The following is a 16686-nucleotide window of genomic DNA, read 5'->3' on the forward strand; positions in this document are numbered from 1 at the left end:
AACGTGGGACTAATCGTGATGTGTGGTTTCCAGGGAAGCTGACCGCGTGATTCTCACCATGTGCCAGGAGCGAGGAGCACAGCCCCAGACGTTCAGCAGCATCTCCCAGCAGCTGGGAAATAAGACCCCCGCCGAGGTAAGTGGCTTCAGCCCTGCTAGAGCCTCAAGCCCCAGGGAAACCGAGGAAGGGACAGGGTGGCCAACCGAGAGACAAGCCCCAAGGGCCCAGAGGAGGGGCTTGACTCATCAGGGCACATGGCAGTGGTTCTAGAAGAGAAAGGGCACGGGATTTCGAGGTAGAAGTCCCAGAGATTCCATTCTAGTTTGTTTTTAGGGCCAAACCTGAAGCCTCTTAAGTTCCCTCATCTGTGGAGGGCACAGCCCTCGCCACCTTACTGCGTGGAGCGGACGAGATTGTTCCCGTCAGTGTACCGTGCTCAGTGTATGTGGGAATTGCACCTTCTCGCCCTAGGTTTCCCACCGTTTCCGAGAACTCGTGCAGCTCTTCCACACGGCCTGCGAGGCCAGCTCCGAGGACGAGGAGGACGCAACCAGTACGAGCAACACAGACCAGCTGTCAGACCGCGGGGACCTTCTGTCTGAGGAGGAGATGGACGGGTGACTGGGCGCGCGTGCCTGTCGTCTGCACCTCCTGCCCCCGCCGGCCCCCCGAGGGAGGGCGCTTGTACTGGGCCGGGGCGCCCCTGAGCTCGGGACACAGCGCCGTGGGGGCTGAGGGCAAGGACAGAGGCAGACCGGTGGCTGGGCAGCTGTGCCCGCGTAGGCGTCGCTCAAGGTCTTCAGAAGCTACGTGTACTCGGCCGGGGGCGGGGGCGGGGGCGGGGGGGGCTCCTTTTTCCCCCCCTTGGTCCCACGGCGTGTATTTATTGTTGAGACCGGACCTGACCACGGCGTTTCTAAATGTAGCGCATGCCCGTGCTGGTGTAGCCAGTCCCAGAACACTGAGTCCTGCACCCACGGTGTTTATTGGAGCACCTCAGTCCGCGAGGCCGCCCCCACCCTGGTAGCACTGGGCCAGGCTGCCCAGCTCCTGCAGCGCCTCCTCCACGTCTCCCTGCTCCACCCCAGCGTCCATGAAGCTGGCCCAGCGCCGCACGTCCAGTTTGCCGAGGTCTCTGGCCAAGTCTCCCAGGGCCCGGCCCAAAGTGGAAGAGGAGCAGAGGGCCCCAAGCACTGGGATGCTCTCCACGGCTGTGGGGGGACAGAAAGGGGAGCCTGCCTTGGGCTCTGCTGCCAACAGGGAAGTCCGGGTCTGCGGCAGACCCGGCTGGGGCGTGAACCCCGTGAATCCTGTGTGCTGTCCCCTTGGCAGACCCGTGCTCCAGAGGAAGCCACTTCCCTCAGTGGCTTCAGTGGCCTCAGTGAATAAAGGGACTTTTACCTGTGGACTTCCATGCCTCCCTCTGGCCACACATACAGTGCAAGCTCTCGTGTCCCTTCGCCACCCACGTACCTGCCCCCGATGGCGGGCCATCCAGAAGCAAACCGTGCCGGCCGAGGCTTGGGGAAAAGAGGCAGGGGTACGGAGGAACCACCTTGCAGGGCGCCAGCAGCAGGTGGGCGGAGCTGGGGGGTGAGAGCAGCAGCTGAGCTCGAAGAAGGTGAGCGAAGTCAGGTGGGGGCGGGGACAGCCGGCCTCCCACTGACCTCCTGGCTCTAGGCTGCTGCTGCTGCAAATACTGGGCCAAAACGTCTTCCCCCGTGTCGCACGCATGCAGCGGTGAAGGCAGACGTGTCCCTGGGGCGAGCCGGCTGCCGGAACAGAGCCAAAACCACCTTTAGTCTGCCGCAGTGTGGATAGGGAGCTGGGAGTCTTGGGTTCCCAGGCCATCAGCCGAAGCGGGGTGCTGAGGGTCTCTCTCCCTCTCTCTTAACGTGGGGCAGGGGGAGGAAGAGGCGGTGCTCTTCGGGGGGTGCGGCCGAGCTCTGACCGGGGCTCCTAAGAGCCGCCCGCCCTCACCTGGTGAGGCATGCTTTGTCTAGACCCCTCAGCACCACTGACTGGGCGAAGCGCGCTCCAGAAGGACGCCCGCATGCGGACAGCGGGGTCCACGCCGTGGCCCCTCCGAGCTGCATCAGGGCATCAGGGAGGCACTGGCCTGGTACCAAGGGAAAGGGGATGGCTGCTGCCGCCGTCGCCACCTGAAGGTGAGGGAGAGGTCAAGTACCCGAGCGGCCGCTCGGCGCTGGCCCGACCCCTCACAAGGCTCCACACCTTTTTCCCAGAGGAGTTCAGCATATCGGCCAGTTGAACCATGGAAACTGGTGAGGAACGCCGGCGGTAAGGAACCGTGACTGTGTCCAGGGCTGTAGCCAGGATGGCAGCACAGTGGAAGGGCAGAGTGGCCTGCAGAGAGGGTAGCAACAAGGGCACTGAGCGTCTTGGGTCTGGAGAGCAGAGCATGCGGGCAGGAAGCACCCGGGCCTCTCTGCCATGGCAGAGAGGAGCGCCCCGGCCCCGGCCCCGGCCCCGGGCCTGCTTTGGGACAAAGCGGGGCTGTGCTTGGCCCGAGGCTGGGCAAAAGCGGAGGACAGCGGAGGACAGTGTGCCGTGTCGTGGCTGCGCTCAAGCTGAGGCTTCGCGAAGAGCGCGGGCAGGTGAGGGCGCGGTGGGCGGGCGCTGCTCTACCCGCCACCTGCACAAGGGCCTGAGCCTTACGTCGTAACGGAGGTGAGGGAAGGTGACCGGAGGCTCAGGCCGCAGTCCCAGGCTCCCGCCCAAGGACAAGGGGCAGACCAGGGAGCTGTGAGCAGACACGTGCACCAGGCCAAAGGCTGTGTTCAGCAGACGATAGATGTTTTTCTGGGGCTCCTGGGGAGAGAAGGGTAATTGGTTTTAAGCAACGTGCTCCCTGGGCTGTCATCCCCTCATTTTTCCCTCCCTGCCCCTGGGACGGCCTTTTCCCCAGGTTCTGCTCACCCCGAGACTGTAGGGACCAGGGAGAAGGCCCCAGGTTATTATTCCCCGCCCCGAATACTCGTCCCGTAGCAACTCTGTGGCCGTCGCGCCTACCCCAGAGAAGCCATTGTGCAGGTCACACAGGATCTGGAAACCCTGGAAGGCGGCGAATGGTGACCGAAAGCACGAGACAAGGCATCGGCCGCGCCCCCCGCCCCCCGGCTACCTGCAGGGAGTCACATTCCTCCACGAAGAAGTGCAGTCTGTCCTCCAGCTCTTCCAGGTACCTGGGCTCCTTCAGGAGCCTCTCGCCTTGGCCAAAAGCCTCCAGGCGGCCTGCCTCCCTGCCATGTATGAGCACAGTCCTGACTTGCAGGGACCCCGCCATTCATCGCCCCACCCCCTAGCCCAAGATCCTGCGTTCAGGGAGGGCAGGGAAGGTGGCCTTCCAGAGCCTTAGTCAACATCGGGGGGGACCCAGGTCCTTGCTCCACAGCCTCTGCAGCCCCCATACCCGTCATGGTTGTACTTCTGAATCATACAGATGCTCCGGGGATGGAGATGGACGCGCAGGAAATCTGACCAGACTCTGCTGCTGCTCTCTGTGGGGACAAGTGGTTTGGGGGCTGTAGCAGCGGTGAGTGGCGGGGGACCTGAAGGAAAAGCAAAGGAAAGGCACATTTCTTTGTGTTCCGGTTCTGCCCGGTTCCCCATTCCACAGTACCTGGTAGAAGTCTCACCTTTGCCATTGGGGATGGATCTGACCCTCCAGGTACCATCACTACTCAGCACTCCCTGGGAGGGATGAGAAACACCTGCATTTAGCTCCAGCCGGTCCAGAAGCAAAAGTTAATTTATCCTCCCTGATTCTGCTGGCCACAGCCTCCAGCCTCCTTTCATTCATGTAGTCACATTTCTTTAAGAAAAAGTGCTTTTTCCTAAAATGCCGTTCCAAGCTAATGTTTAAGATGATCAAAACCCTTTCTTTTCTTTTTTCTTTTCCCCTGGGCCCCAATGGGGGCAATCTAGTTACAGCGCTGGGTTTAAAAGCTTAGAGCAGAGGCCCTCACCTCTGCACTCAGAAGGTCCTGGAGATAAGGATTTGGGGGACAGAGTTCCTCCTTGTGTGTGGTGAGCTTTCCCTGCCTGAAAGAAGACAGAGGTTGGTTGACGACAGGCACGGTTTCACTGATGCTCGGGCTTCCTGCGCACGTCCCCCCTCCTCTGAGGACCACAGATACCACGCTATCGCTGCATCTAGCTGTCTGTCCCCGTAGAGGCCACCTTCTTGTTTTAGGGAGCTCAGACTACCTGTACAAAAGAAAACGGGGGCTGTTAGGTCAAAGCCTAGCCCCTCCCCGCCTTCGGCTAATCTTCCTGGGGTCACCCGACAACCTGCTGCCACGCTCCCTCCAGCCCTCGGCTCTTCCAAGCTCTCTTGAACAGACAGGAGCTGGAAAAAGCCCTTGTCTATAGGACAATCTGGCCACCACCCTTCCATTCCCAGCTCAGCCATGAGCGGTGCGGCCCTTCGAGAGGGCCACGGTTCGCCACCTCGCCGTCTCCAGGAACGAGGAGCCCGTTCCGGAGTCGGCTCGTGGGCGGAACAAGGCTGTGCCCTCCCGTGGCCAGCGGTGCCCGCGGCGGCTCCTCGCCGGTCCTGCAGCCTGGGGCGGGCGCGAGCCCCGCACGCCCGGGGGACGCCGGCCGTCGCCTCACCCTTCAGATCCATGAGGACGAGCCTGGGCGTGTAGGTGTCCTGGCCGGACGGCGTCCTGCCGGCCCGGTACAGGACGTCGGGACACAGCTCCCCCGGCGGCTCCCCGGCATCGGCCGCGTCGCGCAGCGCAGCATCCTGGGGTGACGCAGAAGGGGGCCCGGCCTCAGCGGGGGCCGCAGGGTCGGGCCGGCAGCAGCGGCCCCTCGGGGGCAGCCGGCCGGAGGCCTCACCTGCTGGTTCCACCAGTGCGCTCCCACGAAACCTGCGAAGTGGCCCAACTGCAGCGTCAGCACCTCCCGGGCCCCACCCGCCATGCCGCTCGGCTCCGCTGGGTCGCGCAGCCGCAACCGGCCACCTCGCCGCTCGGGGCCGATTGGCTCGTAGTCGCGTGGGCGGGACCTCGTTCCCCGCGCTCTATTGGTGCGCCGACACATCCTTTCCCATCAGACGAGCGATTCGTCGGGGGTCGGAGGCCCCGCCCACGCGCCGCGGCGCCGCCTGCGTGGGACGCGCTCGCTGGGGGCCGGGGCCCGGCGCGCCCGGAAGCAGCGGGGCGAGCCGTGGGGGCCTCGCCGGGCCTGGCGCGCGGTTCCCGCGGGTGGCTCTGCGCGGTCTCGCCTCACGGGCTGCTGCTGCTTGGCCGACGGCGCCCCAGGAGACACAGCCCTGGCCCGGAGCCGAGGCGCCCCTCTTCCCGCGCCGGGCACAGCCCTCCTGGCCTCCGACTGAGGACTCGCCGGGCCCCGTGTCGCCCTTCGGGAAGGAGGCGCCCTGCGCGGTCCTTGGCTCGACGTTGTCGGAGAGACTCTTCCCCACACCCCTGCGTGGACTTGCAGCCCCTTCCGTGGCGTCGCGCGGGCGCCCGCAGACGAGGGCTCCGCTGACCCGGGGACGGGCTCCCTCCCCGTGCGGCCGGCGGGCGCCGCGCTCGCTCCGCGCGGTGAGGACGCTGCGCTCTCAAAGCCGGCCCCGGCGTGGGGCGGCGGGGCTGGTGCTCCGTGGTCTTCAAAAATGGTAGCGTCCTGATCGCTGGTGTTAACTGCGAGGGTGAGAGCCCCTCTTCCTCGTTTACGAGCCCCGTGGGTACCCTTTTTTTGTGAACTGCATGTTCAACTCTCTTGGCCGTGTTCTTTTGGGTTGGCTCGTTGATTTGTAGCAGTAAGTACTTTGTTGGGGACACAAACCCTTTGTCAGTTCTGTGTGTTGAAAACACCTGTCCTGTCACTGGTTGCCTCTTCCTTTCCTTAAAGGGAGTGGTTTTTGTTTTTTGTTTTTTGTTTTTTTGGAGAATAGAGGTTTGTTATTTTGTCTTTTTAAACGTAGTCACATTTATGGACCTTTTCAGATGTTACTAATTATGTTATGTTCTGGGCTTTTGCTCGTGTCTGTTCCAATTTCACAGGATATTTAAACAGGATATTTTAAAAAAGTGTCTTAGAGTCCCCAAGGAGACTAAAAAAGGGGAGGGTGTTCGGGGTGACAGAACAGCAGCTGAATAAATGTAGAAGGAAGGACAATTTCGATTGCGGCCATCAGTTTAACAATCTATTCAGATGAGGATCATCAATGGATGTTAAAACCTTTGGGTGATAATTTATGGGAAAACGGGATAGTTTCAGGATTTCACGGTAATACTCTGCTTGTTCATTACATTGAGAAGGCTCCTTTTACAATGATGGATGCCAGAATTAACCAAGTGATCAAATTTAGCCTCACCAGAATGAAACCACCGGCCGTGATGTCACGTGTGGTAGGCGGAAAGCATCAGCTGTGTATCGCGTTTGCCAAAAGTATTTACCCTGTATCTGAAGGGAACAGTGAGACGAATCCAGAATGTGGACAGTCTGTAAAATAACGGGCCTGGCATTTTCGAAAATGTCAAATAACAGAAAAACCAGAGGGTCTGTTGAAGCTAAGAGGACACATTTCAGCGTAAATGTAATTTGTGAACTTTGATTGGAACCTGGATTGGAGCGGGGGTGGGGTGGGGCAGCTGGAGAAATTTTAAATTAGAGCTGGAGAAATTTTAAATTAGAGCACTGGAGAAATTTTAAATTAGAGCACATTAAAAAAAAAAAAATAGAGCACATATTAGAGTACGTTGTGTCCATGAAGGGTTTCTTTGGTGGGTTAATGATATCCTGGGTATGTAGAAGATCTTATTCCTAGGAGAAACGTGGTAAAAGATGTGTCTGCAATTCACTTTCAAATGATGACACAAAGGAAATAAATATGTAGAAAGATAAAGCTAGTGTGACAAAAGGTTAACGGCTGCATCTAGGTGAAGGTTATATGGGATTCTTTTGTATAGCTCTCTGCATTCCTGTAGGCTTGACAGTTTTCAAAATAGGGTAAAAGGTGAGAGTAAGTCTTGTGTATCCTGGGCTTTTTTGTGTCCACAAAATATTTAGAATTAGTTTGTCAGGTTGCACAGAAAAATTTAAAAATCTCTAGGTGTTTTGATTGGGATAGCCTTGCATCTCTGTAGATCGGTTTGGGGAGAGTTGACATCTTTAAAATAGTAACTTTTCGAAAGTTTATATTCTACCATTGATTGAGGCCTTTTAAGTTTTCTCCAATAATATTTAATAGTTTTATTTATAAACATCATATACCTACCTTGTTACATTTGTTTTATCTATTTCTGTTGCTATTGTAAATGAATAAAACTTTTATTTTCTGTTGTTATGGAGAAATGCAGCTGATGTGTATACTGACATACCCAGCACCACTGCTTGCGCTCCCTTAGTAATTTTAATAATTTATCTGTAGACTCTCGGGTTTCTACACCATCATATCCATAAATAATGATGATTGATTGTATTTATCCCTTTCCAAATCTTATATATAACATTTTGTTTTCCTCATCTCAGTGTATTGACTAGGAAGAATGGTGTGGAATCAAATGTCCTGCTCCCCACTGGGTGTTATGAACAAACAATCATGGAACACTGCATCAAAAACTAATGATGTAATATATGGTGATTAACATAACAATAAAAAAATTTTAAAAAAAATGTCCTGCTCCCTGCCCCGCCTGGGGAAGCTGTAACCCTTCACTTCTGAGTCTGATGTGGACTGAAGTTTTTTTTTTTTTTTTGAAGATTTATTTATCTGACAGACACAGCGAGAGAGGGAACACAAGCAGGGGGAGGGGGAGAGGGAGAAGCAGACTCCTCACTGAGCAGGGAGCCCGACTGAGGACTCGTTCCCAGGACCCCGGGATCATGACCTGAGCCGAAGGCAGATGCTTAAGGACTGAGCCACCCAGGCGCCCCTGATGTGGACTGAAGAATTTTTGTCGGTACTCTCTGTCTGCTTGTGGGAAGTTGTCTTCTGTTTCTGGTTTACTAAGAGTTCTTTTTCCTTTTTTTTTTTTTTTAAGATTTTATTTATTAGAGAGAGAGCACAAGCAGGGGGAGGGGCAGAGGGAGAAGCAGGCTCCCCGCTGAGCAGGGAGCCCGATGTGGGGCTCGATCCCAGGACCCCAGGACCATGACCAGAACCAAAGGCGGACGCCCAACCGACTGAGCCACCCAGGTGCCCCTAAGAGTTCTGTTCATGAATGGATTTGGAATTGAAGAAAACTTTCTCTGAATGAAGGTGATAATTTTATTCTTCCTTTGCTTTGCTAACGGGATAAATTACATAGTTTTTTCTTTTATTGGAGTATTGTTAACATAGATGTTATACTTCACGTGTACATGGGTGTTATATTAGTTTCGCACGTACAATATAATGATTCAACGGTTCTGTAAATTTCTCAGTGCTCATCAAGATAAGTGTATTCTTACATAGTTTGATTTTTTTTTAAAATACTATTTTTATTTATTTGAAAGAGAGACAGCAAGAGCGAGATACGGAACACAAACAGGGGGAGTGGGAGAAGGAGAAGCAGACTCCCAGCTGAGCAGGGAGCCCGATGCGGGGCTCGATCCCAGGACCCTGAGATCATGACCTGAGCCGAAGGCAGGTGCTTGACCGACTGAACCACCAGGCGTCCCTGGATTTTTTACTTTCCAATCCATGCAGTTGAGTAAGAGAAGCCCCAAGAGACCAATTGTGGGGCAGATGCAGCATGGAGACAGTAGCAATCAGGGCGTGAGGGTCAGGTCTGTAGAAGGATCTTAAGCAAGAAGACTGGACAGAGTAGATTACAGATGACATTTAGCGAATTACAGAAGTAATGATGCTAGGATCTTTGTACATCTCTGACGGTCTAGCCCTACAACTTCCTGTTCCACATTCATTAGCGAAAATGAGGCCTAGTGATCCTGACTTGCGCCGCCCAGAGATGGAAGCCACTGTCCTGGCCTCCTCTGCGGTGGAGGTCAGGTGCCCACTCAGACACGGTCCCAGCGTCTGAGTGTAGAGCAGATGCAGCCCTTCCCGGAGGTTGTGGGCACCACTTCATTCCTTCCCTTTTCAAATGAAATGAGTGCGAGGGCACTCAACTTACAAGACAGACTCCTGACAGGGAAAATTTCCAAGCTATGTGGAAACACCAAAGTACAGAAGAGAACGCTCCAGTGTTTAAAAAAACCCAATTTATGTGTGCACTTTTATCTCCAGAATTCGGTAACAGAAGTTGCTTCTAGAAAAGGAAGCAAGAAAGGAGGCTGATTTCCATGATACATGGTTCCTTATGGTTTGAACATGGCTAAACAGTAGGAATAAAGGTGTATGGAAGCCACCCAATGATCCAGCTGCAGGACAGCTCAGGTCATTGGCCCTGTGTAGGGGGCTGAGGGGGGGAGGCAGGGGTGTGGGTAGAGAGCAAACTGGCAAACGTGTAGGAGCTCAAACAGGAGGTGACGGGTGTGTCAGCAGTCTGTGAGGGTGGAGAGGACAATGGGCTTTGACTCTTGTGAAGACAGAGCTGAAGACCCCGACCGTCCATCGTGGGGGCATGTCAGGGTTTGGAACAGGCCTCCAGCCTCCCGGAGCCGGGGGCTGACGGAGCAGGCGCTGTAAGGTGCGGATCTGGACCCCAGGCCGGCCGACCTGACTGAGGACTGGGTCGGGGCGAAGGTTGGGTTCTGAGAGGGAGCCTTGAGGTGGTTTGAGTGGGGGGAAGCTCACTCTGCAGCGAAAACGCTTCTGCACGTCCACAGACAGTCTCCCTCGTGGCCTATAAAATACCGTGGCCTATTTTATAGGCCAGATAAAGCGCTATAAAATCAAGTCCAAAAGGGTAGCGACCGACCACTGAAGGAGTACCGCCCACGTGTGAGGCACTTCACACACACCGTGTGATTCAGTGCTCACAAACAGCCCCAAAAGTTCGATCAGGTGACACAGGGCAGGACGGGGGCTGCGGGGCCCCGAGACGGCTGGTAAGTGGCAGCTGGGGCGCAGACTTGGCCTCGAGTGCTACAATGGGGGTAGGACAGGGAATTCAACGCCACGGAAACTGATTGGAGTCACTATTTTCTCAAATCTCCCCAAGCTGGCACGCACATGTGCATGAAGGAGGGGCTCCCTCCATCCGTCCGTAGTCCTGGGGCCCCTGCGGGGGCGACCGTGGGAGCCAGCGGACCGGCGTGGGAGGGAGAACTTAAGGGGCAAATTCGATCTCCTGACCTGAATCAAGTGTGGAAATAGAACTAGTGGAAATTTCTGCAGAATCTGGTCTCTTCAGACCCCTCGCAAGCAGAATGCTGGAGAAATTCAATTTGGCCAATCGAAGGCTCTTTCCATTTTATAAATCTAACACAACACTTTAAGAAAGATAATTTATTTAAGGGAAAGATCCATAATTACTTAAAACATGAAAACTCCACTTAATAAACTACTTTCAGGAACAAGAGGACATCTCAGGCCACTACCGTCAGTCTTCACCGAAGGCTGGGAGCTGACTCGTCCTGGCCACGTCCCGTCTGACTGGGTCCGGGACAGGAAATGGCCCCTGTCTTCCGGGCAGGCCGTGACCGCAGCTTAAAGGTAGGCGCAGAGCCGCTCCAGCTGCCCGGGGTTTGCGTTACTCAGGAACAGCAGCTCCTTCTTCCCTTCTTCCGTCTGAGCTAAAGTGGGGGGGGGAGACACACAGCTCGCAGCTCTGTCTGCAGCACCGTGCTGCCCAGAAAATTCTGTGCTCAGAGGCTACGTGCTTCAGATGGTGCTGGAATGTAATGACCAGTGCCGAGAGACCGCGCTTCTAGATCCGTCTTCCCAGCAAATGATTCTTTTTTTCTCTCTTCCTCTGTAATCTAGCATCTGTCTCTCCCTCTGTTCCAAGAACATCTTCTGGACTCTCGGACTCTGTCAAATGCTGACCCCCTCCGAAATCTCTGCACTGTGCCTCCTGGCCTACCATGTGCTGAGGCTGCTTTCTACTCCTCCCTCTAGTCTTCGAACGACCCCCTCCGACGGCAGCTGGCTCGCTCTCACCCAGCAACAGAACCACCTCGGCCTCTCCTCCGCTCGCCCGGGCCGGGGGCGGAGGGCAAGGCGGCAGCGCACGGCCCGAGGCGCTCGAGTCTGCAGACCGGGACAGCCGAGCGAGGGGCTGGCGGGGCGCCGGCTGGCCTCTCACACGCATGGGGCTGGGCTTCCGGCGTGAGCATCTCATCTGACGTCAGAGTTTGGGAAGAGGTGCACTATCTTGTAACCACCCCCCCGCCCCCCCACCTTTCCTACCGCCTCATCGGCCAGAGAGAAGTCAAGACAAAGGGAGAAAGACAGTGCAGGCTGCTGCCGCGGGAGGAGATAAGGCTCTGACTCGGTGAGACTGAATACAAAACCCGGACGGAGAGTTCGATGACCGACCTTTCTCATGTTGAAGCCAGCTGTTCTCCAAATAATACTGAATGCAGCTTTCAAACTCCTCTGGGCTGTAGTTGGAGACCAGGATGGGAATAAAGGGATCCAAGGCATCAAATCCTTCCTGGAGAAGGAAGAATATTCATTAAGTGACGAGTCAGCAGAGAGAGTGGCCTGACTTAAACGCTTTGCTTCCCCTCTGCTCCTCGCTGTCTGGCCACCCCGCCGTGCACGGGCACCACACCGGCCTGTACTCGTGCGAGACGTAACGCCCGGTCTGTGTGCAGACAGAGTTGCAATTCTGATTTTCACAGTTCTGACTTCAACAGTCAACAACCACTCTGACGGTTCATAAACTCAAAAAACAGAAACAAAATGAACAAGGGTGGCCACAAAGACCCATTAAATGGAACATACACTGAAACAAAAGAATCCATCAAACCGTATTTCAGTTTTCAAACACAATACTGAAGGGACAAGGGACCTGAGTTCACTTCTGAACAGAGCACCTGGACGGAAGATGCTGCCGAGAAAGACAAAACCCGCGCCACGCAAATGCCAGGCTCTCGTCTGCACCACGTCGTTTGCACGACCCTGGGGCTGGCAGCTGGGGACCGACCCTCCCTGTGGGCTCGGATGGCGTTCGTCCCGCTGGAGAGAAGGCTCCCGCCCTCCGGAAGGGGGGCGGCGGTGAGGCTGCACTGCTGGCCGGGATCAGTCTGCACTCACGGGTTTTTCACAGGAATTGGGAAATGCAGAGATGTGCGTGGGCATGTATGTGCAGACACGTGCACACAGCACACGTACATGCGTGCATCTATTCCTAGACTGCACTGGGAGGCCTACAGGAAGTGACACCCCAGCAGCAGTAAGCACACCTAGCAGTCGGGTCCTGGAATCTAAAATCCAGCCCATGCTCAAGAGGTGGGGCATTCGGTTCCACCTCTGGAAGAAGGGAGCATATTTTAAACATTTTGTTTAAAAGTGAGCTCCAGGGACGCCTGGGTGGCTCAGTCGGTTAAGTGTCTGCCTTGGGCTCAGGTCATGATCTCAGGGTCCTGGGATCGAGTCCCCCACTGGCCTCCCGGCTCAGCAGGGAGTCTGCTTCTCCCTCTGCCTGATGCCCGCCCCCCCCCATGCTTGTGCATGCTCTGTCAATTAAATAAATAAAATCTTCAAATAAATAAAAGTAGGCTCCACACCCAAGGTGGAGTTTGACCTCATGACCTTGAGATCAAGAGTCACACGCTCCAGCGACTGAGCCGGCCAGGGCCCCCCCCGCCCCGGGACTTGGTATTCACATACCACTCTCCTCCACAGTGAACCAGGGCTGCCTGCGGTGGGGTTGATTCTAGGCCTGTGGCATGGAAAGTACAAGATGAGTGGGGAACATCGGTATTCCTTGCCAACAAGAAAGCAGGGGCTCAAGAATGATGGAGGCGTGTGAAGAGCACACAGAAGCCAGTTCAAAGGGGCGTCTGCTGGCCAAATCTGGAATAATTTCAGCACCAAAACAGAGATCGATAGTAAAGGTTTAGAACTCCTGAAAGAGGAGTCTGCATGTCCACAATGAAACAAGTAACTGTAAGGGGAAGGAACGTTCTCTCACGTAACAGAACGCCAACCAACAGAGGCAGAAGAGATGAGGGAGCTGGAAAACACCATTCTGCAAGCGCCACAGCCGGGTTTAGGGAAGAATCACCAATGAACGCTCCGACCAGTAAGGGGCGGCGTGTGAGGAGTAACGGGACAGTTACACAGCCTCTGCGGGAGCCTCCACAGTGGCTTTACCGAGGACACAGCAGGTGGACGGCACCTGAGCCAAGTGTTCAGACTTCACTGTGGCGGCTGCTAGGAGACGCCATCCGGAGAAGTCGCCGGACAAGCCACAAAACCACCCACGACTGGCAGGTACTCTTCCAAAGGTTGTAAGAGACAAAGACCGAGGTGCTGTCCCAGGGTGAAGGGACCGAAGAACCAGACAATCAAATGGGACGCGTGACCAGGACTGTTCCTGTGAAGGACACTGGGAGACCTGGGAAGATCTCGGCCCGTCCTAAAGGTAAGTTCCCAGAATTATATATCGATGCCAGTTCCCTGATTTTGATAATTGCGCTGTGGTTATATATTTAGAATGTCTTCGATTTTAGGAAATACACATTATTTCGAAGCAGGCAGCATGTCTCAGGTAACTGTCACATAATTCAGGGAAAAAAGTAGATGGAAAAGAATAAAGCCAATATAGAAAAGCGTTAACACTTTAGGAACCTGGATGAGTCATACAGGAATACGATTTTTCTCCAAGTCTATAATTATGTTTTAAAAAAACGAGTAACAAAAAAACCTCTTCAGACAGAATGACCATCTAAGGGGAACCAGATTTTCTGATGATCGGACCTTTCCCAGCAGCTCCTGGGGCAGATAGGCCTTCCGCGGTTTAAAGAGGGACCCAGTCTGGCTCAGCGTCAACACAATGGCGCCTCCGTGCTGAAAGAGAGGGCAAGAGGCCGAGTGAGAAAAAGGTGGGAAACACAGAAAAATGCATTTTAGTCATCTGTAGATTTTCTGTCCAGGTAGATGGCAACTGAATAGGTTATTAGTCCTGGATTCGGCTCTGACCACAAACTGCTACATGATCTCACATCGATAATAATCTTTTCCAAAGTTGGGAAGATAGAAAAACACTCTGAACTGCCAAGTAAAATTGTGCCAATACTTAAATACAATGGCTACTTCCCAATCCAGTGGGAAGATCAGAAACCAAATACATAAGACTTCATTTATTTTTAAAGATTTATTTGAGAGAGGGAGAGAGCATAAGCAAGGGGAGGGGCAGAGGCAGAGGGAGAAGCAGGCCTCCCGCGGAGCAGGGAGCCCGACGTGGGGCTCGATCCCAGGACCCTGGGACCATGACCTGAGCCGAAGGGAGCCGCTTAACCGACTGAGCCCCCCAGGCGCCCCTAAATACAGAGACTTTAAACAAAGAACCTTCTGTCCCTAAACTCAGAGACGGACGAGTAGTGGGCGTCCCGGACACTCACCCAGTCGTTGCTCACCATCTTCCTCATGCCGCGCACGAGCGCCAGCTCCTCAGGGGCCATCTGCACGCCGCCAGTGTGGGGGAGGGGCAGAGGTCAGGACGAGCTGTGCCCGGACGCTCCCCCGGCACAAACGACTGGCAACAACTCGAGCAGCCTCTGAGAGGGGAGGGCCCCCGACTGCCCCCCCCCCCGCCCGGCCCGTTTCGGACAAAAAGCAGTCACCGAGGGAGAGCACGCCCCCCTCCCGACACCGCGGCTCTCTTGTGCCCTGAGGCCAGGTGCGCTGGCCACCACACTGCAGAAACCAGTCACCCAGCCTCCTTCTGAAAATAGAGCAGCAAGAAAAACGGACAAGACACAGCTTCTGCTGCGGGGGTTCTTTTCCAAATACCCGCCTTGAGTTTTCAGTGGATGGGGGGACCCCCACACCCCCCCTCTCCCCCAGGTGCCATGTTTATGCTACATCTTCATTCACACGCCCCTAAGGCCAGCAAATCTGCGCGGACTACAAAGCCCCGTCCCCGCCCACACGGCGGCACCAGAGGTCAGCGTGACCAAGGAAACTCCGTTTTCCTACCGGGCTCTTATCTTCCCTCTTCAGCGTGGTCCTTCCCCAGAGAGCATTGACGCCATCCACCGCCACCAGGAGGCGGAATGCACCCGAACCACTCTGACTCTTGAGCTCTTTGAGAACGACCCCCACGGCATCTGTGGCATTCTTCACCCGCGTCAGGCCCTGCAGGGAGGAGAGGCAGGGGCTTGCGGGCCCACAGGAGGCCTCCTCTGGAATGACGCAGTACCCATCCCCTGTCTTTTTTATACCTGTTCAACCACTTCTCCCAGAGGACGGCCTTTCTCAGTGCTTTCTCGCTTATTCCAGACGTACTTCTCCTGAACTTTTATCTAAAAACAAAAGTAAAAACCAGAGAAAGCCTATTTAGACTAAAGATGAACCCATCCCCAGCTGAGAAGGTAGGAGGATAAGGTTGTTAGGAGTCAGTTTTAATCTGTTTTTCAAGCCACGTTGAGAGACTCCAGGAGAGAAGTGAATGCTTTCTAGCCCTTTTCTGCCTACAGCATAAGAACAAAACCGGTGATGCATTCTGACTAGAAAGGTCCGGGATGAGGCCCTGGCATCCACAGGTATAAGCTCCCAGGTGACTCTGATTTATATCCAGAGTTGAAAACTCCTGGCCTGGAGATCGTATCCAAGAACTACCAGAGCAAAGAATAATTTTACCCTTACATTTCTGGTTGCATGAAAGACCTTATCTGGAAAAAATTCTATAGCTGGAAATGTGCTTTAGAGGATGTGAAGCTGTAGCTCGGGGCAAGTCAGTGGATCCATGTGGACTGGACTTTGCTGCTGGGAAGCCCCTCGGTGCTTTGGGGACGGCTTCCGCCGCGGCTTTAGTTTGCACAGAGGAGTGAGTTCCAGGTCGTCACGCACTGTGCGTAAGACACAGGAGAGAAACACAGAATGGCCTAGCAATCCCAGCTACAATATTAGCTTCCCACAGTCTACCGTGCTCAAGGCACAACGATGAAGTCTATTTAAAGACCGTCCAGCATCAAACCTCTAGGAGTCTAGTCACCTGACTCAAGAAACGCTCATTCGCAGTTTTGAAGTTCTTCAGCCAGCTCGAAGCCTCTACAGGTTGATCAAAACGCTGCTTGTTGTAGGCCGACTGCAGGAGACCCCGGCAGTTCTTCACCCAAAGGTGAGCTAAAAAAAACAAACCAGGAAGGAAACCAGGCAGGAACTGACGGTATTCAGCTCAGAACACTCTGGGCCTCTTTACATTATGGGAAACGATGTTTGCTTCCCACAAACAGACTTCTGAGCGACAAGGGGCGAGGGACCCCGACCCCGGCGTTCGCTTCCCACAAACTGACTCCTGAGTGACAAGGGGCGAGGGACCCCGACCCCCGACCCTGCACTTGGAAATCTGCGTATGACTTTTGTCTCCCCCAATGAACCGCTAGCCTACTGCTGACCAGAAGCCTTACTGATAGCAGAGTCGATGAGCTCTATGTACGCTCCACTGTATTCTTCCAGCAGAGCAAACTAGAGGAAAGACGATGTGACTCAGAAGGTCGTATGGATGAGAGAATACATTTACAGTGCGCTGTTCACTGGAAGACCTTTGCATGGAAGAGGACAGGCACAGTTTAAATCGTTCAAGAGCCAACTATGACTGCCTTCGGCTCAGGTCATGATCCTGGAGTCCCGGGATCGAGTC

The 16686-nt window shown here is 54.7% G+C and overlaps 3 protein-coding genes and 1 long non-coding RNA gene across 14 annotated transcripts in view; 2 read left to right on the forward strand and 2 right to left on the reverse strand.

Annotated features, from left to right (window-relative positions):
• The window catches only part of GON4L (gon-4 like), a 69066-nt gene extending 68441 nt beyond the window's left edge, over positions 1-625 (forward strand). For all 7 annotated transcript variants that reach the window (XM_073888534.1, XM_025858702.2, XM_025858705.2 and 4 more), the window contains 2 exons: positions 34-136; positions 473-625. In XM_073888534.1, the coding sequence (XP_073744635.1) occupies positions 34-136; positions 473-622 (253 nt within the window). In that variant the 3' untranslated portion in view covers positions 623-625. The remainder of the gene's footprint in view (positions 1-33; positions 137-472) is intronic.
• Positions 626-917: 292 nt separating this feature from the next.
• On the reverse strand, positions 918-5002 carry MSTO1 (misato mitochondrial distribution and morphology regulator 1). 4 transcript variants are annotated; one of them, XM_073888542.1, is made up of 14 exons: positions 4871-5002; positions 4640-4775; positions 4162-4231; positions 3991-4066; positions 3661-3715; positions 3435-3573; positions 3147-3264; positions 2942-3076; positions 2681-2833; positions 2237-2368; positions 1982-2163; positions 1669-1773; positions 1475-1587; positions 918-1240 (listed from the first exon to the last, which is right to left on the reverse strand). In XM_073888542.1, the coding sequence occupies exons 1-14, from the start codon at positions 4952-4954 to the stop codon at positions 918-920; spliced, it is 1821 nt and encodes a 606-aa protein (XP_073744643.1). In that variant the 5' UTR covers positions 4955-5002. The 4 variants fall into 4 exon arrangements, with proteins under 4 accessions (XP_073744643.1, XP_025714496.1, XP_025714497.1 ...); XM_025858711.2 differs by having other exon boundaries at positions 922-1212; positions 3435-3522; XM_025858712.2 differs by having other exon boundaries at positions 922-1236; positions 1508-1587.
• A 2668-nt stretch (positions 5003-7670) lies between these two features.
• On the forward strand, positions 7671-10991 carry LOC141371739 (uncharacterized). Its single transcript, XR_012376922.1, has 3 exons — positions 7671-8243; positions 10442-10583; positions 10854-10991. It is a non-coding gene; the product is annotated as an uncharacterized lncRNA (long non-coding RNA).
• Positions 10362-16686, reverse strand: part of DAP3 (death associated protein 3) — a 32943-nt gene continuing 26618 nt past the window's right edge. For both annotated transcript variants that reach the window (XM_073888544.1, XM_073888543.1), the window contains 7 exons: positions 16039-16169; positions 15266-15346; positions 15021-15179; positions 14444-14503; positions 13800-13889; positions 11409-11526; positions 10362-10663 (listed from right to left, as the gene is read on the reverse strand). In XM_073888544.1, coding sequence (XP_073744645.1) covers positions 10578-10663; positions 11409-11526; positions 13800-13889; positions 14444-14503; positions 15021-15179; positions 15266-15346; positions 16039-16169 — 725 coding nt within the window. In that variant the 3' untranslated portion in view covers positions 10362-10577. The remainder of the gene's footprint in view (positions 10664-11408; positions 11527-13799; positions 13890-14443; positions 14504-15020; positions 15180-15265; positions 15347-16038; positions 16170-16686) is intronic.

The sequence above is a fragment of the Callorhinus ursinus genome, unplaced genomic scaffold (assembly GCF_003265705.2).
Source record: "Callorhinus ursinus isolate GAN/ISIS: 27379988/994484 unplaced genomic scaffold, GSC_fseal_2.0 scaffold92, whole genome shotgun sequence".
Classification (NCBI taxonomy): Eukaryota; Metazoa; Chordata; class Mammalia; order Carnivora; family Otariidae; genus Callorhinus; species Callorhinus ursinus.

Excerpts from the sequence above, each read along its gene's own strand:
- MSTO1 (XM_073888542.1), bottom strand. The coding sequence starts at position 4,954 with ATGGCGGGTGGGGCCCGGGAGGTGCTGACGCTGCAGTTGGGCCACTTC. Across the intron at positions 4,067-4,161 it reads CTAGATGCAGCGATAGCGTG|GCAGGGAAAGCTCACCACAC; the intron begins GTATCTGTGGTC and ends GTCTTCTTTCAG. Across the intron at positions 3,077-3,146 it reads AGGAATGTGACTCCCTGCAG|GGTTTCCAGATCCTGTGTGA; the intron begins GTAGCCGGGGGG and ends GCCGCCTTCCAG.